The sequence below is a fragment of the Neomonachus schauinslandi genome, chromosome 1 (assembly GCF_002201575.2).
Source record: "Neomonachus schauinslandi chromosome 1, ASM220157v2, whole genome shotgun sequence".
NCBI classification, from domain to species: Eukaryota; Metazoa; Chordata; class Mammalia; order Carnivora; family Phocidae; genus Neomonachus; species Neomonachus schauinslandi.
In genome coordinates this window covers 65285310-65307006 of record NC_058403.1, presented here as the reverse complement: position 1 = coordinate 65307006, position 21697 = coordinate 65285310, and the positions used below count along the sequence as shown (strand labels likewise).

At 37.4% G+C, this 21697-nt stretch overlaps 1 protein-coding gene across 1 annotated transcript in view; it reads left to right on the top strand.

Moving 5' to 3' along the window:
- The window catches only part of GOLGB1 (golgin B1), a 100100-nt gene that overhangs the window by 60403 nt on the left and 18000 nt on the right, over window positions 1-21697 (top strand). Inside the window, exons 13-14 of the mRNA XM_044919752.1 lie at window positions 1977-7162; window positions 8007-9921. Of these exons, the coding sequence (XP_044775687.1) occupies window positions 1977-7162; window positions 8007-9921 (7101 nt within the window). The remainder of the gene's footprint in view (window positions 1-1976; window positions 7163-8006; window positions 9922-21697) is intronic.

Here is a 21697-nt window from a genome sequence, read left to right as displayed (position 1 = left end):
AGTGTACCGATTTAAATGTTAATCTCACCTAAAAAAATACCTTTACAGAAGCATCTGGAATAATATTTGACCAAGTATCTGGGTACATGCCCTAGCCAACTTGACAATAAAAATAACCACTACACTTATATTCAGTATCTTTTGATGGGACTACTGATGCTCTGTTCACAAAATTGGCAAAAGGAAACTAAATTTTTGAAAGTTGTAGCATTGTATGGATAAGAGTCAAAGAGTAAAAATGAATCTTGGGCAAGCAGGTGCTTAATGTTTTAAGATGCTTAGCAGTAGTGTCTAGTGAAAACAAGATAACTTAGATCAAAAAAGAGGAACAGATAAGAAAGATGGTAATCTCTAAAGAAAAAGAAAAACACTACCAGAAGGGAGAACAAATGAACAGAGAACAATGGAAAAGAAAGGGGAAAAACACACACACAGAAATTGCAAAAGGAAGGGTACCTAAGATAATCCTTTGGGATAAGAGAAAGTGAGTAGAAAAGGTTCATAGAATGTGTAAGCTCAACTGAAAGGGGAAGACTAGTATTAACAGAAAAAGTAATGAGAGTGGCTAGAAAAAGCAAAGTTCTCTGGTTCTCGTTCTCTCATTGTGGATAACATTGATTTTTCACTTTAGCCAAAAAGTTGAATTCTGTAGATATCATAGAGAGCAACAGAAGATGTGACCAAGGGAAGGAGGAGAGTGAGTGAAGTGGCATGACAAAAAGAGGAAATAAGTATACTTAAGGTGAGAGAGAGAACAAAAAAGGAGTTATATTGAAGTCTTCTGGCAGAAGTGATACCTTGACTATATCAGGTCTTTAATGTGTATAGGGATGGATAAAATAGGAATGTGACATGAAGAAATTGTAAAGGAACTTTTTCTATGTGCTTAAATACTGTGTTCAGTTTTAGTCCCCAGAAATTTGAGTATGAATAATGCAGAGAGCAAAGAATTTTAAGTGATTAAAAATAATGCTCATGAAAAATAACCTTTCTTAAAATAAATAATTTTAAAATGATGAATATTTTTTTCTTGTTCAGTGGCTGAGAATGTTATCAACATAATAGCAAATACTGAATACTTGCTGTGTGCCAGCTTTTGCTAGTAAATGGCAGAGCGAAGGTGTGAATTTAGGCAGTTGGGCTGCAGAGCTTGTACTCTTGACCACTGCATTATTTGACAGTCCTATGGGTTTTTCTTTCTTTTTTTTTTTTTCTCCTATCAAATTGGAATTTTTTCTGGGGAAAAAAAAATGGTGCTGTTGGCAAAGGTAGTGATTTTCTTGTGTACACTGTCCCCAGACTCATTTAGTAAAATTCTAATGAAATTTATCAGGAGACTCACTGATTTTGTTTCCCAGGAAGACAATTATAGAAATAATGTATATGGGTTGAGCAGTCTAACAGAGTTACCTTTGTAATAGTAGTATTTTGTCAAGCAAGTCTTTAATTTCATACCCAAGCCTCAGCAGAACTCCTTTTTGATTATGTGATCATGGCAATTTATCTTAACCTACTTGTTTGATAATCTACTTACCTGGTAATGGCTATCTTATCTAATAGTTCCCATTTCAATGGATAGTTTAGGAAAAAGAATTATAACTTCCTTTTTTGGTATGGGATGAAACAAAATTTAATGCATCCCACCTCCCTTTTTATTTTTAAGTGGTTCTTAAGAGAACACTTAGGAATTTTAATCCAAAGAAAACAGTTTCCCAAGTAAGGGATATCCAGAAAAGGAGTTCCAGGTTACCATAGGTCTTATGAATGTGGCTTGACCTATATGATTGACAGGGTACCCTCAGAGGTCCAATTTGGGAAATAAAAACTGACTTAAAAAGTATTTAGCAGTTTTATGGTAGGATGTTTTGACTAGTAAGTTGCAGGTTTTGAAAAATGCATGAAATATGAGTTTTTAGTAGGCTCTTTCTTATAAGACACCTGATTGAGGCTTTTCCTTTTTTTTTTTTTTTTAATAGATCAGCATGGTTGATATTACGAGGCTCAATAGGAGCAGCTCTTCTGCCGAGGAGAGTGGACAAGATGTCCTAGACAACACATTTTTTCAGAAACATAAAGAACTGTCAATTTTATTGTTGGAAATGAAAGAAGCTCAAGAAGAGATTGCATTTCTTAAGTTGCAGCTCCAGGGAAAAAAGGCTGAGGGGGACCCTGAGGTCCCTGACCAGAAAGAAATGAAGCAGACAGAGAGTGAAGGAATACCTACAGTTAGCATGAAAATACTGCCTGAAGATACAGGGCAACATTTTCCCTCAATGTCACATGAAGAGAGCAGTCTTCCAACAGTTGAAAAAGAAGAGCAGATGAGTACTAAACTTCAGAATAGAACATCTGAGGAAATATCTTTAAGTGACACAGGGATGGAATTAAAATCAGTCAAGGAGGATGATATTGATAAACCCCCTTCTGCTGTACCAGGAATTTGTCAGTGTCACCAGGATGAATTGGAAAGGCTAAAAATGCAAATTTCAGAGCTTGAAATAAGCTTTCGTAAAGCAGAAGAAATCTATGAGGAGAATTTAGATGAGAAAGCTAAGGAAATCAGCAGCCTAACCCAGTTGATTGAAGAGTTTAGGAAAAACGCTGAAAACACCAACAGCGCATTCACCGCTTTGTCTGAAGAAAGAGACCAGCTTCTTTCTCAAGTGAAGGAATTTAGTGTGGTAACAGAACTGAGGGCTCAGGTACAACAACTGGAAGTGAACCTTGCAGAAGAAGAAAGGCAAAGAAGACTTGATTATGAAAGTCAAACGACTCATCACAACTTGCTTTCTGAACAGATCCACAGTCTTAGCATAGAAGCCAAATCTAAAGATGTGAAAATTGAAGTTTTACAGAATGAACTGGATGATATACAGCTTCAGTTTTCTGAGCAGAGTACACTGATAAAAAGCCTGCAAAGCCAGCTGCAGAAGAAGGAAAATGAAGTGCTTGAAGAGGCAGAACGTGTGAGGGATATCTCAAATAAAATGGAAGAACTTTCCCAGACTCTTTCACAGAAGGAACTTGAAATAGCAAAAATGGATCAACTCTTATTAGAGAAAAAAAGAGATGTGGAAACCCTCCAACAAACCATCCTGGAGAAGGATCAGCAAGTGACAGAAATCAGCTTTAGTATGACTGAGAAAATGGTCCAGCTTAATGAAGAGAAGTTTTCTCTTGGGATTGAAATTAAAACTCTTAAAGAACAGCTGAACTTACTATCCAGAGCTGAAGAGGCAAAAAAAGAGCAGGTGGAAGAAGATAAAGAAGTTGTTTCTGGCCTTAAACAGAATTATGATGAGCTGAGCCCAGCAGGGCTCCTAAGTAAAGAAGAGCTTAAGCATGAATTAGACCTTGTGAAGAAAGAAAGTGAACAGAGAAAGAGAAAGCTCCAGGCAGCTCTTATTAACAGAAAGGAGCTTCTACAGAAAGTCAGTAGATTAGAAGAGGAATTGGCCAAAGTGAAAGATGAGTCTACGAAAGAGATCCCGCTCAGTGAGTGTGAGAAGAGGGAAATGGAGGAAGATAAAGAAAGCAAAGAAGACTCAGAAAAATGTATGACTGCTAAGTGTCAAGAATTAGAAATTTCTTTAAAACAGACAATAGCTGAGAAAGAGGTGGAATTAGAGCATATAAGGAAGGATTTAGAAGAAAAGGTAGCAGCTGAAGAACAGTTACAGGCTGTGATCAAACAGATGAATCAGAACTTGCAAGAGAAGACAAACCAAATAGATTTGCTGCAAGCAGAAATCACTGAAAACCAAGCAGTTATCCAAAAATTAACCCCAGGTAACAAGAATGTAGGTGATGGAGACTCAGCAACGCCTGTAAAAGAAACAGTGGTGATCAGTCCACCTAGTGCAGGTAGTGGAGAACACTGGAAACCAGAACTGGAAGAAAAGATATTGGACCTAGAAAAAGAAAAGGAGCAACTTCAAAAGAAGCTACAGGAAGTGTTAACCTCTCGAAAGGCGATTCTACAGAAGGCACAGGAGAAAGAAAGGCATCTTAGGGAGGAGCTAAAGCACCAGAAGGATGACTATAATCGCTTACAAGAACAGTTTGATGAGCAGAGCAAGGAAAATGAGAACATCGGAGACCAGCTAAGACAACTCCAGATTCAGGTAAAGGAGTCTATAGACAGAAAACTCCTGGTCATTGACCAGCAGGATCTAGGCTCTCCCACTCCAAGTTCAAAAGAGCCTTTATTCAAAACCACAGAGCAGCAACCTGCTCAACTTGTTTCAGAGTCTGACTTGCCTTCTTATCCTAGAGATGCAGATGCTCTGCAGGGCAGTACTTCTGTTGCCCAGATTAAGACCCAGCTGAAAGAGATAGAGGCCGAGAAAGAGGAGTTGGAATTGAAGGTTAGTTCTGCAACAAGTGAGCTTACTAAAAAATCAGAAGAGGTATTTCAGTTACAAGAGCAGATAAATAAACAAGGTTTGGAAATTCAAAGTCTGAGGACAGCATCCCATGAAGCTGAAGCCCATGCAGAAAGCCTGAGGCAGAAATTGGAAAGCAGTCAGCTAGAAATTGCCAGATTAGAACATCTAAGAGAATTGCAGCCTGAACTAGATGAACTGCAAAAACTCATAGGCAAAAAGGAAGAAGAAGTTAGATACCTTTCTGGACAGCTTAATGAGAAAGAAGAGGCCCTTATGAGAGTACAAACAGAGATAATGGAACAAGAGGATTTAATCAAGGCTCTGCATACACAGCTGGAAATGCAAGCCAAAGAACATGATGAGAAGATAAAGCAGTTACAGGTGGAACTTTGTGAAATGAAGCAAAAACCAGAAGAGACTGGAGAAGAAAGTAAAGCAAAGCAACAAATACAGAGGAAACTGCAAGCTGCCCTTATTTCCCGAAAAGAAGCACTAAAAGAAAACAAAGGTCTCCAAGAGGAGTTGTCTTTGGCCAGAGATACCATTGAACATCTCACTAAGTCTCTGGCAGATGTGGAAAGCCAAGTTTCTACTCAAAATAAAGAAAAAGATATATTCTTAGGAAAGTTAGCTCTTCTTCAGGAAGAAAGAGACAAGCTCATTACAGAAATGGACAGATCTTTAATGGAAAATCAAAGTCTCAATGGCTCTTGTGAAAGTCTGAAATTAGCTCTGGAGAATCTTACTGAAGACAAGGAAAATTTAGTGAAGGAAATTGAATCTTTGAAATGTTCTAAGATTGCAGAAAGCACGGAGTGGCAAGAGAAACACAAAGAGTTACAAAAAGAGTATGAAATACTCCTGCAATCCTACGAGAATGTCAGTAATGAGGCAGAAAGGATTCAGCATGTCGTGGAAACTGTGAGGCAGGAGAAACAAGAATTGTATGGCAAGTTAAGAAGCACAGAAGCAAACAAGAAAGAGGCAGAAAAGCAATTGCAGGAAGCTGAACAGGAAATGGAGGAAATGAAAGAAAAGATGAGAAAGTTTGCCAAATCTAAACAGCAGAAAATCCTAGAACTGGAAGAAGAGAATGACCAGCTTAGAGCAGAGGTACACTCTGGAGGAGGTACATCTAATGATATGGAAGCACTTCTTTCTTCCAATTCCAGCTTGAAAGAGGAACTAGAAAGGGTCAAAACAGAATATAAAACCCTTTCTAAAGAGTTTGAGGCTTTAATGACTGAGAAGGACTCTCTAAGTGAAGAGGTTCAAGATTTAAAGCATCAGGTAGAAAGTAATGTGTCCAAACAAGCTAGCCTAGAGGCTTCTGAGAAACATGATAACCAAAGGGATATCATTGAAGGGGCAACGCAGTCTGTCCCAGGTGAGTCTAATGAGCAGGATTCTCGGGACATGAGCACAAGGCCCGAAGATTCGGAATCCATTCTGTTAGAGAACAGTGCCAAGAAGCCTGATGAAGGTGAGAATGTCAGCTCACATGATGAAATTAGTAACTACCTTCAGCAGATTAATCAACTCAAAGAAAGAATTGCTGAGTTAGAGGAAGAGAAGCAGAAAGAAAGGGAATTCAGCCAGACTTTAGAAAATGAGAGAAGTGCTTTACTGAGTCAAATATCAGCAAAGGATGGTGAACTAAAAATGCTTCAGGAAGAAATAACCAAAATAAACCTATCAAATCAGCAAATACAAGAAGAACTTGCCAGAGTTACCAAGCTAAAGGAGACAGCAGAAGAAGAGAAAGATGATTTGGAAGAGAGGCTTATGAATCAATTAGCAGAACTTAATGGAAGCATTGGAAATTACTATCAGGATGTTACAGATGCCCAAATGAAAAATGAGCTACTAGAATCTGAAATGCAGAACCTTAAAAAGTGTGTGAGTGAATTGGAAGAAGAAAAGCAGCAGTTAGTTAAGGAGAAAACTAAGGTGGAGTCAGAAATACGAAAGGAATATTTGGAGAAAATACAAGGTGCTCAGAAGGGACCTGGCAATAAAAGCCATGCAGAGGAACTCCAGGAGCTCTTAAAAGAAAAACAGCAAGAAATAAAGCAGCTGCAGAAGGACTGCATCAGGTACCAAGAGAAAATTAGTGCTCTGGAGAGAACTGTTAAGGCCCTAGAATTTGTTCAGACTGAGTCTCAAAAAGATTTGGAAATAACCAAAGAAAATCTGGCTCAAGCCACTGAACACTGCAAGAAGGCAGAAGCAGAATTGGCTAGCTTCAAAGTACTGCTAGATGACACTCAGAGTGAAGCAGCAAGGGTCCTAGCAGACAATCTCAAGTTGAAAAAGGATCTTCAGTCAAACAAAGAATCAGTTAAAAGCCAAATGAAACAAAAGGATGAAGATCTGGAGCGAAGACTGGAGCAAGTAGAAGAGAAACACCTGAAAGAGAAGAAGAACATGCAAGAGAAACTGGATGCTTTGCATAGAGAAAAAGTCCACTTGGAAGAGACATTTGGAGAGATTCAGATTACCTTGAACAAGAAAGACAAGGAAGTTAAGCAACTTCAGGGAAACTTGGACAGTACTGTGGCCCAGCTTGCAGCTTTCACGAAGAGCATGTCTTCCCTCCAGGATGATCGAGACAGGGTGATAGATGAAGCCAAGAAATGGGAGAGGAAATTCAGTGATGCTATTCAAACCAAAGAAGAAGAAATTAGACTCAAGGAGGAGAACTGCAGTGTTCTAAAGGATCAACTTAGGCAGATGTCCATCCACATGGAAGAATTGAAGATCAGTATTTCCAGGTAAATGGGTAACTTTTTTGCTCTTCTAAAAGTAACTGAAGGCAAAGAAAGCCTCTAAACTATTTTTATTCCCTTTAATATTATGGGCCTAATTTTGGCTTAAATTTCCCTAGAAACTATATTCTCTCTCACTTCTGACTCTTTCTTTTTTTGTTAATGACTTTTGGCTAGTATTAGGTGAAAAATCCATGTCTGCTTCTCTTCCCTTCTCTCTGTTGAGAGATTGCTTTGATTTCTCCCTTTCTTTTCATTTTCATTTCCACTACCTTTGTCTGGATTTTTACTGTGGTACTCCCAAATGATTGCTTTAGCCTCATAAATGATCTCCTCTTTTCTCTTCCCCGTATTCCAGATCAATTCATACGCATGACAGTTATTTTCCTCTAACTTCCATTTTATATCATTTTTCGAGTTCAAGAACTAACAGTGTCCCCCATACTGGGTACTCCTCCACTTTTAATAGGATTTTTCTGCTCTGAGACAGGTTTCGTCATTGTCTGTCATACCAAGATTATTCCTTTAAGGAGCTAGATGTGAGCTTGTCTGGAGCAAAGTAAAGCAAAATAGGAGAAAATACTGCTTTCTAGAGTGTATAAAGTCATGTCACTAAAATAAGCAACATGGCTTTGGAGTTTTATGACTTTTATACCCTTATGTGCACTATACCTTTAATACAGAGCATCCAGTAGAGCTAATATCTCTTCATGGAAAGGATGAGCACCTTTAATTATGAATACTGATTCATCTTTAGATCTGAGTAGCATTGTCATATATGTTCCTTAGGCATCAGATAGTTTTTCCTGGAAATCTGTGATTAATGACCTTCTCTCTTTTTTTTTTCCAGGCTTGAACATGACAAGCAGATTTGGGAGTCCAAGGCCCAGACAGAGGTTCAGCTTCAACAGAAGGTCTGTGATACTCTGCAGGGGGAAAACAAGGAACTTTTGTCCCAGCTAGAAGAGATTCGACAACTATACCACAGTTCTCAGAATGAATTAGCTAAGTTGGAATCAGAACTTAAGATTCTCAGAGACCAGTCGACTGATTTAAATAACTCTTTAGAAAAATGTAAGGAAAATAAAGAAAACTTGGAAGGGATCATAAAGCGGCAAGAGGCTGATATCCAAAATTGTAAGTTCAGTTATGAACAGCTAGAGACGGATCTTCAGGCCTCCAGACAACTGACCAGCAGGCTGCATGAAGAAATAAACATGAAAGAGCAGAAGATTATAAGCCTGCTCTCTGCCAAGGAACAGGCAATCCAAGTAGCTGTTGCTGAACTGCATCAGCAACATAATAAAGAAATTAAAGAATTGGAAAATCTGTTGTCCCAGGAGGAAGAGGAGACTATTGTCTTAGAAGAGGAGAAAAAAAAGGCTGTTGACAAAACCAAACAGCTTATGGAGACACTAAAATCCATCAAAAAGGAAAACTTGCAGCAGAAGGCTCAGTTGAATTCCTTTGTTAAATCCATGTCTTCTCTCCAGGATGACCGAGACCGCATTGTCAGCGACTACCAACAGCTGGAAGAGCGACATCTCTCTGTCATCCTGGAAAAAGATCAACTCATCCAGGACGCTGCTGCTGAGAATAACGAGCTTAAAGAAGAAATTCGATGCTTGCGAAGTCATATGGATGATCTCAATTCTGAGAATGCCAAACTAGATGCAGAACTAATCCAATATAGAGAAGACCTGAACCAAGTGATATCAAGAAAGGACTGCCAGCAAAAGCAACTCCTTGATGCTCAACTTCAGCAGAATAAGGAGCTGAAAAGTGAATGTGCCAAATTGGAAGAAAAGCTGAAGGAGTCTGAGGATGGAAAGGAGGATCTGCAGAGGTCCTCTCTTGCTCTAGAGGAGGAGAAACAAGGTTTGTGTAAAGAGATTGAGAGCTTAAAGATGTCTGTATCCCAACTAAAGAGACAGTTGACAGCCTTGCAAGAAGAAGGAACTTTGGGAATATTTCAGGCCCAATTAAAAGTAAAAGAAGAAGAAGTACAGAAGTTAAGTACTACCCTTTCCTCCTCTCAGAAGAGAATTACAGAACTGGAAGAGGAATTGGTTCGTGTTCAGAAGGAGGCTGCCAAGAAGGTGGGTGAAATTGAAGATAAACTGAAGAAAGAATTGAAGCATCTTCATCATGATGCAGGGATAATGCGAAACGAAACAGAAACCGCAGAAGAGAGAGTGGCAGAACTGGCGAGAGATCTGGTGGACATGGAACAGAAATTACTTTCGGTCACCAAAGAAAATAAAGATCTCACAGCACAAATCCAGTCTTTTGGAAGGTCTATGAATTCCCTACAAAATAGCAGAGATCATGCCAATGAGGAGCTTGATGAACTGAAAAGGAAATACAATGCCAGTCTGAAGGAGCTGGAACAGCTGAGAGAAGAACAGGGCCTCATACGCAGGGGGAGAGATGCTCTTGTTTCTAAAGTTGCCCTTTCAGGGAACTCCACTGAGGATAACAGCTTGCCTCACCTCGAGAAACTTAACCAACAGCTTCTGTCCAAAGATGAGCAACTGCTTCACTTGTCCTCACAACTAGAAGATTCTTACAACCAAGTACAGTCCTTTTCCAAGGCTATGGCCAGTCTACAGAATGAGAGAGATCACCTGTTGAATGAACTGGAGAAATTCCGCAAGTTGGAGGAGGGAAAGCAGAGGTCTGCAGCCCAGCCTGCAGCCAGCCCAGCTGAAGTCCAGAGTTTAAAGAAAGCTATGTCATCACTCCAAAATGACAGAGACCGACTAGTGAGTGTCTGCTTTTCTTTCTGATCTTCTTTTGAGAGTTTTTGAGACTTTCTTTAAAAATGTTCATTTCTATAGAAAAAGATGAGCACATTCTTACACATATTATCTGGGGACTCTGGGGCAGTATTATACATCCCACAGGTTCTGTTTGGTCTTAGAGAAACACACAAACATTATTTAAATTACTTTAAATCGGCCATTACCATTTAAAAACAATTACAGATTTTCTTTGCACGAAATTCTCCATTGGTTATAAAAGGACTAAGAGATGGAGGTTGTTTTATATATTTTATACACACATATAAATAGTTCCAGAATTTGTCATAGTTTAATTGAACGAAGGTGTAGGGGTCATTCGGGGCCTTCTTACAGTGACAGTTTGGCTTTAGGTTATCTGGTAGAATTAAGGGTAGAGAGGACTTAGCTTATCCCATGTATATATCTCAACCCTAATTTGTCACAAAAAAATTTAAATGTAAAAAAGGTTAATTTAAAAAAGTTTAATATCCAAGTTTTTTTCAATCTGAGAGAAAGATAAGGAGGATCTCTCATGCTAAAATTTTGCTTTTAGTAGGATCCAGTAATTTAATCCAGGTCGTTTTTCCTAAGAACTTCCGGGTTATCAAGAAATAGAAGCAAAAACTGGAACTACGAGCTAAGCCAGGTTCTACTTTGTGAGGTTACTGTCTTCACTTTCATGACAGTTCTTAACTCTTTCAAGGCCATGTACTTAGGCAAAATAGGAAATAAATTGAGCTTCAAAAGGCTGGATTTTCCATTAAAAAGTGACCCATGTCCAGAATATGAAAATTCTAGTTTTTAAGATTAGCCTGAATAAAAAGATCATAGCCCCAATTATAAATTTTTTTCTAATTTTTCTTTTTCTTTGTAGACAATATGTTCATTCATATTACACTTAATATCCAGTATTTATAGATAATTTTTTCACTTTTGTAATCTGAACAAAACCCCTCTTTTCAGCTGTGATTTTGACAGCAATATAATGTACACATATTTCTTTATATCTTAAAAATAGTTTCAGTTCAACTGACTTTGTCCTAGGAGCTAAACCTTTTTTTGTTGCTTTCAGAATGCAGATGCAAAAGGTTTTCATCAGAACAGTATATACCTCAAAGTTGTAGTGTATAGCATCTAGGACTTGATTATCTTCAAAGTCAAAATCTTTTTCCTGGAAGCTATTAGGTTAGATTTTGAATACACAAGGTTTCATTTAGTGAATTGCTTTACTCCTCTTATCTGTTCTAAACACTGGGGACAAAACTTGCTATCTCTCAACCCTTTCTATCTCTCAATCCCCATTCCACATTTTTGTCTGCTGGATATGCCAAGTCAGCATGTTTTTACTTCTATATTTCTATAACCCATAGTAATGTTCTTCTGTTCCCTAAGGCTCATAACTATGATTTTATTTCATTTATCATCAAGGTCTGTCACTTTATTCACAATGAGCCTCAATTATCTCTTTTCCTTTCAGTCATCATCATCTTAGGATAAGCTCTTAACGCTGTACACTTAACTGTTGTGATACTGCTTCTCCCAATTTGTCACTTTCCAGTATATTTTATATACCATCGCTGAATAAATCTGAAGCTCTGCTTTCTTATTACTGTACTGCTCAAAAACCTTTAACAGTTGTATTATCTCTAGAATAGGCTTAGGATTCAAACCTCTTAGTCTGGCATTTGAGACCCTATAATTTGTCTAGGTCCTTCTTTCCAGTCTTTCTTGTTACTGCTCCCCTACTCATACTCTTCATTGCAGCCAAACTGATCTACTCATTATGCAATAATCTTACCTAGTACTTGCATATTACCATCTCTGAACCAAAATGTCCTCTCGATTTTCCTTTTTTGGGCAAATATTTCCCGCTATTAAACATCACCCTGGAGCTCAAATTCTCTGGTTACATTTCCAGATCACTTAATTGTCTGTTACCTTCTGTACTTCTCTAGTACTTTCATTTGTCCCATATTGTCTTGATGTGTATATGTATATATGTCTATGTGTGTAAGTGTCATGACTTATACTTGTTTGTATTTCCTATGATTTTAACATAGTAATTAATTATATGGTAGATAATAAACAATTGGTGGCCATTCTTTATTTTTGTGGTTGTTACTGAAAACACTCTTTTTTCCATTTGTGAAACTGTCATGTAGGGGAGTTCTGGAAACATTTGCTTTTACATCTGCCATAAATGAAAGCCAACACAGGGTTATAAATCACATGAAGGCCTGACAGTCTGACTTGGTAATACTACATATGAGGTCCACTGCAGTCTGCTGAAGCTCTTCTGCATACTTTGGAATGTATTGTTAACTGTCCATCAGCTCTTTTCCACATACTTTGTTCTCAGCCTGTGTCCTGGGCATTGAAGTTTATAGTCTCTCAGTCACTGGCTGCATGTATGATAAATACGGGAGCTATCTTATATCAACCACTATCCGTTTAAACATTCAGCTTAGGCCAGCAGTTTATCACCTCTGCCTACACTACACTTCCTTTCCCTAAGGACTACCCGAGAAATGATTTAGATCTGAAAGGGACTTAGCTTACTTTGGTTCTCTTTTTACTTAGTTATTCAAGGGGAAGTTTCTCAAAGTCTGAGGGTCCAAGTGGCAGAGAATAAGCCCTGGGGATTCTGCTACGGTGTCACAAACAACTCTGAAAACATTCTGGAGTTCTCATATCTGTTTGAACTTTCTTAGGACTTTCCCATAATCAAGTAGGTACGTAGGCAGTTTCTACCTAAAGGGTAGAAAGCAAATCTCCAGAGCTGTATGTATTTATCTATACTCATTTTGTTCTTTTTTTAAAAAATTTTTTGTTTTTAAATTCCAGTATAATTAATGTAGTGTGACATTAGTTTCAGGTATACAATATAGTGATTCAGCAATTCTATCCATTACTCAGTGCTCATCAGGATAAGTGTACTCTTAATCTCCTTCACCTGCTTCACCCATTCCCCATCCACCTCCCCTCTGGTAACCATCAGTTTGTTCTCTGTATTTAAGAGTCTGCTTTTTTGCCTTTTTTCTTTGACTATTTGTTTTGTTTCTTAAGTTCCACATATGAGTAAAATCATACAGTATTTGTCTTTCTTTGACTGACTTATTCCACTTAGCATCACACACTCTATACCCATACAAGTTGTTGCAAATAGTGAGACTTCATTCTTTTTTATGGCTGAGTAATATTCCATTATATATATATGCACCATATCTTTATCCATTCATGCTTCTATAGTTTAGCTATTGTAAATAATGCTGCTATAAACATAGGAATGCATATATCTTTTCTAATTAGTATTTTTGTGTTTTGGGGGTAAATACCCAGTAGTAGAATTACTGGATCATATGGTAATTCTATTTTTAATTTTTTGAGGAATTTCCATTACTGTTTCCCACTGTGGAAGCACCAGTTGCTTCTAGTTACATTCCCATCAACAGTGCACAGGCGTTCCTTTTCCTCCATATCTTTGCCAACACTTGTTGTTTCTTGTGTTTTTTATTTTAGCCATTCTGACCGGTGTGAGGTGATACCTCATTGTGGTTTTGATTTGCATTTCTCCCATGATTAATGATGTTGAGTATTTTTTCATGTGTCTGTTGGCCATCTGTATATCTTTTTTGGAAAAATACCTGTTCATGTCTTCTGCCAATTTTTAAATTGAATTTTTTTTTTTTGGTGTTAAGTTTTATACGTTTTTTTTTTTTTTTTATGTATTTTAGATACTAACCCTTTAGTGGATATAGCATTTATAAACATCTTCTTCCATTCAATAGGTTGTCTTTTTTTGTTGATTATTTCTTTTGCTATGCAGAAGCTTTTTATTTTGATGTAGTCCCAATAGTTTATTTTTGCTTTTGTTTCCCTTGCCTTGGGAGACATATCTAGAAAAATGTTGCTAGGGCCAGTGTCAAAGAAATTACTGCCTGTGCTCTCTTCTAGGATTTTTATGGTTTTAGGTCTCACAATTAGGTCTTTAACCCATTTAGGATTTATTTTTGTCTATGGTGTAAGAAAGTAATCCAGTTTCATTCTTTTGCCTGTAGCTGTCCTGTTCCCCATTCAATTCCCACTTCAGCATTTGTTGAAGAAACTGTCCTTTTCCCATTGCATATTCTTGCCTCATTTGTTGTACATTAATTGACCAATAATTGTGGGTTTGTTTCTCGGCTCTCTGTTCTGTTCCGGTGATCTATGTGTCTGTTTTTATGTCAGTACCATACTGTTTTGATTACTACAGCTTTGTAGTATAGCTTGAAATCTGGGATAGTGGGGGTACCCCCCTTTTCAAGATTGCTTTGGCTATTCGGGGTCGTTAGTGGTTGCACACAAATTTTAGGATTATTTTTTCTAGTTTTGTGAAAAATGCTGTTGGCATTTTGATAGGAATTGTGTTTGATTATGGATTGCTTTGGGTAGTATTGACATTTTAATATTTGCTCTCCCAATCCATGAGCATGTAATATCTTTCCATTTGTTTGTGTCATCTTTAATTTCTTTCACCAGTGTTTTATAGTTTTCAGAGTACAGGTCTTTCACCTCTTTGGTTAATTTTATTCTTAGGTATTTTATCATTTTTGGTTGCAATTGTAAATGGAATTGTTTTATCAATTTCTCTTTCTGTTGGTTCATTAAGTATATAGACATCAACAGATTTCTGTATATTGGTTTTTGTATCCTGTAACTTTACTGAATTCATTTATCAGTTCTAGTAGTTTTGGGGGGCATCTTTAGGGTTTTCTATATAGTATCATGTCATCTGCAAATATTGAAAGTTTTACTTCTTCCTTACCAATTTGGATGCCTTTTATTTCTTTTTCTTATCTAATTGCTGTGTCTAGGACTTCTAGTACTATGTTGAATAAAAGTGATGAGAGAGAAAATCCTTGTGTTGTTCCTGACCTCAGGGGAAAAGCTCTCTGTTTTTCCCATTGAGTATGATGTTAGCTGTGGGTTTTTCATATAAGGCCTTTATTATGTTGAGGTATGTTCCCTTTAAACCTACTTTGTTGAGGGTTTTTATCATGAATGGATGCTGTACTTTGTCAAATGCTTTTTCTTCATTTATTGAAAAGATCATATGGTTCTTACCGTTTCTCTTATTGATGTGGTGTATCGTGTTGATTCATTTGTGAATATTGAACCACCCTGCATCCCAGGAGTAAATTCTACTGGATCCTGGTGAATGATTTTTTTAATGTATTGTTGGATTCAGTTTGCCAATATTTTGTTGAGGATTTTTGCATCTATGTTCATCAGCTTTGTTGACCTGTAGTTCTCTTTTTTTATAGTGTCTTTATCTGGTTTTGGAATCAGGGTAATGCTAACCGTATTCATACAGTGAATTTGGGAGCTTCCCTACCACTTCTACTTTTTGGAATAGTTTGAGATGAACAGGATTAACTCTTCAAATGTTTGTTAGAATTCACCTGTGAAGCTGTCTTGTTTGTTGCGAGTTTGTTGATGACTGATTCAATTTCTTTGCTGGTTATCAGTCTGCTCAAATTTTCTATGTCTTCCTGCTTCAGTTTTTTTTTTTTTCCCCCTGCTTCAGTTTTGATAGGTTACATGTTTCTATGAATTTATCCATTTCTTCTAGGTTGTCCAATTTGTAGACACATAATTTTTCATAATATTCTCTTATAATCTTTGTATTTCTGTGATGTCAGATATTTCTCCTCTTTCATTTCTGATTTTGTTTGAGTCCTCTCTCCCTCTCCCCTGCTCTTCTCTTTTTTGATGAGTCTAGCCAACATTTTATCATTTTTGTTGATCTTTTCCAGGAACTAGCTCCTGGTTTCAGCAATTTGTCCTATTCTATTTTTAGTTTCCGTTTTGTTTATTTCTGCTGTAATTTATTATTTCCCTCCTTCTACTGGTTTTGGGTTTTGTTTGTTCTTTTTCTAGCTCCTTTGAGTGTAAGGTTAGGTTGTTTATTTGAAATTTTTCTTGCTTCTTGAGGTAGTCCTATATTACTATAAACTTCCCTCTTAGAACTGCTTTTGCTGCATCCCAAAGATTTTGGGTTGTTGTGTTTTCATTTTCATTTGTCTCTATGTATTGTTTGATTTCCTCTTTGATTTCTTTGTTGACTAATTCATTAGTAGCATGTTATATAATCTCCACATATTTCTGTTCTTTCCAGATTTTTTCTTGGGGTTGATTTCTAGTTTTATAGCGTTGTCAGAAAAGGTGCATGATATGACTTCTGTTATTTTGAATTTGTTGAGACTGGTTTTGTGGCCTAATATGTGATCCTTTCTGGAGAATGTTCCATGTGCACTTGAAAAGTGTGTATTCCACTGTTTTAGGATAGAATGTTCTGAATATACCTGTTAGATACATCTGGTCCAATGTGTCATTCAAAGCCACTGTTTCCTTTTTCCTTGTTGATCTTCTGTTTGGATCATCTATCCCTTGATTTCAGTGGGGTATTAGTCTCCTACTATTCTTGTATTACTATCAATTACTTGCTTTATGTTTGTTGTGAGCTGCTTTATCTATTTGGGTCCTTCCATGTTGGGTGCATAAATATTTACAATTGTTACATATTGTTGATTATTCCCTTTATGATTATGTAATGTTCTTCTTTGTTTCTTGTTACTGTCTTTATTTTAAAGTCTATTTTGTCCACTGTAAATATTGCTACCCTGGATTTCTCTTGAAATCCATTTGCATGATAAATGTTTCTCCATCCCCCTCATTTTCAATCTGCAGATGTCTTTAGGTTTGAAATGAGTCTCTTGCAGACAGCATCTAGATGGGTCTTGTTTTTTTATCCATTCTGTCACCCTGTGTTTTTTGATTGGAGGGTTTAATTCATTTACATTCAAAGTAATTATTGATAGGTATGTATGTATTGCTATTTCTGTTACTTGTTTTACAGTTGTTTTGTAGATCTCTGTTCCTTTCCCCTCTTGCTCTCTTCTCTCATGGGTTGCTGGCTTTCTTTAGTGATATACTTCAATTCCTTTTCTTTATTTTTTGTGTATCTATTACTGGTTTCTTGATTTGCAGTTACCATTAGGTTTATATATAACACCTTGTGCATATAACAATCTGTGTTAAGTTGATTGTTGCTTAAGTTTTTTTTTTTTTTAAGATTTTATTTATTTATTTGACAGAGAGAGAGAGAGCACAAGCAGCGGGAGGAGCAGGCAGAGGAAGAGGGAAAAGCAGGCTCCCCACTGAGCAAGGAGCCTCATTCAGGGCTCAATCTTAGGACTCTGGGATCATGACCTGAGCCTAAGACAGACACTTAACGACTGAGCCACCCAGGCGCCCTGATTGTTGCTTAAGTTAGAACCCATTCTAAAAGTGCCAGAATTTACTCCTCTCCCCTCCATGTTTTAGGTATAGTGTCATACTTCACGTATTTTTATTTTGTGAAACCCTTGACTGGTTTTTATAGCTATACTTAATTTTACTGCTTTTGTGTTTCCTACTTTTCTTATTCCTGTTTATGGTCTTTCCTTTCCCCTCGAAGAGTCCCCTTTAACATTTCTTGTAAGGCTGGTTTAATGGTGATGTATTCCTTTAACTTTCATTTGTCTGGGAAACTCTTTATCTCTCCTCCTATTCTGAATGACAGCCTTGCTGGATAGAGTATTGTTGGTTGCAGTTTTTTTCTTTCAGCACTTTGAATGTATCATGCCACTCTCTTGTGGCCTGCAACGTTTCTGCTGAAAAATCAGCTGATAACTTTATGGGCTTTCTCTTGTATGTACTGTGTTCTTTACTCTTGCTGCTTTTAAAATTCTTTATCATTACTTTTTTTTGCCATTTTAATTACTGTGTGTCTTGGTGTGGACCTCTTTGGGTTGATTTTGTTGGGGGCTCTCTGTGCCTCCTGGATCTGGATTTATGTATCTTACCCCAGATTAGGGAAATTTTCAGCTATTATTTCTTCAAATAAATTTTCTGCCCCGTTTTCTTGGTCTTCTTCTGGGATCTGTATAATGCAAATGTTACTTTTGAAGATGTGGTTGAGTTCCCTTAATCTATTCTCATTCTTTATTAATCTTATTTCTTTCTTCTGTTCAGTTTGATTGTTTTCCCTTACTCTGTCCTCTAGGTCACTGATCTGTACTTCACTTTTCTCTAGTCTACTATTTATTCTCTCTAGTGTATTTTTAATTTCATGTCTGTATGTTAGGAAAGTCAGCAACATCAAGTCAGCTGTAGCAAGTAGCAGCCTTATAAAGAAGAGGTCCTATGGTGCTCTGTAATGCAGTGTCCCTTGTTCACCAGCACCTGGCACTTCCAGGGTGTCTCATGTGTATTGTATATACCCTCCTATTGTGGCTGTGCTGGTTTGCCTTCAGTGTAGTCATCTGCAGTAGCTCTCTTTGCCTGTTTTCGGCAGAGTTGGGCTGCTGTATTGTTAATGGGCCACTCTGGGGCTGCCTTGGGCTTGAGTTGGGTCAGACCAGGTGTTTGCCGGAGTTGTGGTTGCACTGAACTTCAGGGTGCTCTCCCTGTGTTATCCCCTTGGAGACTTTTGTTGGTGGGTGGGGCCTGCAGTCAGACTAGATGTCTGCTCCCAGCCCACTGCTAAGGCTGCAGTTAAACTCTAATGTGTGGTTATCTTCCCCCTCTCCCTTGTACAGGAGTCACTTTAGAGTGGTACTGGTCCCTGTTGGGGCTGCTTGCACAATGCCACACCTGTGGCACCACTTTGGATATACTCCTGCTGAGGCCAGGTTGGAGGGGGTGAGTCTACAGAAGAGCCCAGGGGTGGGGTGCACTGTTAGCAATCCACGTGGAAAGTGTTTGTGCTGTGCTGGTTCCTGCAGGTGTCTGTATATGTAGGCTGAGGGGTGGGAGGGAAATGGTGCCCGCCAGCTCCTTTGTTCTTGGAAAAGTCTCCCAAAGACCCCTGACTCTCCAGCACACACTCTGAGATTAATATATGAATCTCCTTCCTGTATACCCCAGGCATTTTCCAAAATGTTGCTTTTATGCTGTATCTCAGCTGGGCTGTTTGTTGTGCTGTTTATTGGCAGGGACTCAGTTTCCTCTTACCCTCCAGCTCTCCCAGAGCCAAGCTGCTCATTTTTAAAGTTCCAGGTGGTAAGCCCAAATGCTTGTAAAAACTCCGGATATTAACCCTCTCTGGCTCTCAAAGCCAAATGTTATGGGGATTTGTCTTCCCAGTGCAGGTCCCTGTGACTGGGATGCCTGGTGTGGAGTCTGCCCCTGTCCCTTCTCTGTGCTTGTAGTGTCCCTCCCTCCCATGGACAGTCTCATGGATCAGCTTGGTTCCCGACTGTGTCTCCACCCTTCCTACCATTTTTGATGTGGTCTCTTCTCTATGTTTAGCTCTGGAGAGTCTGTTCTGCCAGTCTTTGGGTAATTTTCTGGGTTATTTACACTGATGTGGGTTCATCCTAGTTGTATTCCTCAGATGAGGTGAGTTTAGGATCCTCTGACTCTGCCATCTTTCTCAGAAGTCCCATATACTCATTTCATTCTGAAAATCACTTGAAGTAGCATATCTTGAAATTGTTTTCAAGATAATATAATACAAGTAACTGGGAAGGAAGAGAAAATGAGGATAGAGAAAAAGATCAATCCAGGAATAAATTTAATGTCCCTAGGAGATATCACAATATCTTTTTAGAAAGATGGGTCATCAATTTTTTTCCCCAGTTTTCTGGCAGCCATCAGAAATAAGGAATTAAAGAGCCATATACATGAATTGCAGTGTCCATATTTTAGGGAAAAGGAAGAAAGAAAAGCTATTTGTTTAATATAAGAATAGTTACTCTTTAAGTATTGAGGCCTGCAAGAAATTCCTTCTGTCCATAGAGAGGACTGTATGAAGTTGTAAAACATCCTTTACTTCTCTACAGTAAATACAATTGTTTTATAGGGTTTAGTTTAGCTGTTCCTTGCAGTAACTGCATAGCAAAAGAATTTTGTATAATTTCTGAAAGGTACTTATACAAATGGTTAAAATGCAGTCCCAGACACATAGCTTTTTGATGATTTGGTCTATTTCGAGATTAACATTTAGAGTATCTGGATTAGAGGAGTGAATAAAGAATATATTTAGTGCATAAAAAATATATTTTTGCTTTAAAACAAAACAAAATGTTTTATTTTAATTTTTGTTTAAAAAATAACGTTATGTACATATATATAAGTCCCTAAATTCTGCATGTCACTAAATTCTGCATGTTTGATGAGAAAAACAGCACCTCCACTCCAACTCTCTTTCTCTTTCTCCCGAGGCAATTTGCTTTTAACTCTCTTATTATTTTGGTGTTTTCTCAGTGTCTACATATCACACTTATAATGCATCTTGGATTTTCATTCTTTGCATTAGCTATTGACTTTCTTTTATGCTAACAGGGTTTAGTTCTCTTACCTCCCTCTGCTTCCACAGTACGTATGCACATATTCAATATATAGCCTCTTCCCCATTCTCCTGATGTAATTTAAATTTTGGTTAATTCAGTATTTTTGTTTATATCAGTGTTTACATTTTTATGACTACAGATGCAAGCTGAGAGGTGTTATTTTTATTTTCCTCAGCATCTTTTTTCCCCTTAGAGTTAATAACTGTGTTTTTGTTGTTACTTACTTAGTTTTCTTTGTATTTATCAATGTACTTTAACTGCAGGTTTACTGCCATTTATCCACATCTCCTCTTAAGATGTTTATTCCTATCAATTTTGTATTTATGAAGAAAATTTGGAGTCTCTTTCTTACATGAACCAGGATACTGTTTTCATCCTAGGATATCTCCCTTCACATCTCTCCTATATTCCTGTTTCTTGTATTCCATGTCTTCCTTGTCTTGGTTTTGTGTCATCATTTTGTTGGAAGAAATCATTTAGTAGCTCCCTAAGAAAAGATACAGGGGAGGTAAATTTATTGAAAATGTCTTTTCATCGCTCATATTTGATTGACAGTTTGGCTGGGTATAGAATTCTAGGCTGAAAATAATTCCCCTTCAAAACTGTGAAGACGTTAATCTGTTGCCTTTTAGTTTACATTGTGGTTCAGAAGTCTAAAGCTATTCTGTTTCCTGATCCTTTAAATATGATCTGTTTCTTGATCTCTTTCTCTTTCTCTTTCTCTTTCTCTCTGTCTCTTTCTCTCTCTTTCTGGAAATGTGTAGAATTTTTTAGTCCTGTGTATTCTGAAATTTCATGACAATGTACTTTGATGTGGGTCTATTTTCATTCATCATTGTGTCTAGTCCTTTGATTCTAAGAACTCATATTCATCAATTTTGGGAGATTCTTTTGAATTACGTTTTACCATTTTCCCCCATCCCTTTTCTTTGTTGTCTTTTTTTTTTTTTTAATCTGTTATTTAGATATAGGACCTTCTGGATTGGTTTTAGAATCTTCTTATCTTTCCTCTTCTTTTTGCTATACTTTGGGAAGACTTTCTCACCTTTATCCTTAGAGCCCAGAATTGAGGTTTTCATTTTTGCTATCATGTTCCTAATTTCTAAGGATTTCTTTTTTTTCTTTTTCTTGTCACATGGATATATGTTCTTAATTTATCTCCCCAAGAATAGTGGAGGTAATTTTGTTCTTTGATGTTTTTTCATAATGAACTTTTTCTTTAATATTTTTCCTCCTACAATGTTTCTATTTTCTAATATTCTCTCTTTAGTCTTCAAGTATATTATATTCTTTCCCCTGCTAAACTCTTTTGAATTACTTTTGTTCTAGTTCTTTTCATCCTAGCCTTAATGATAGCCATTCTTTAGGTGAGGTTAATCCTT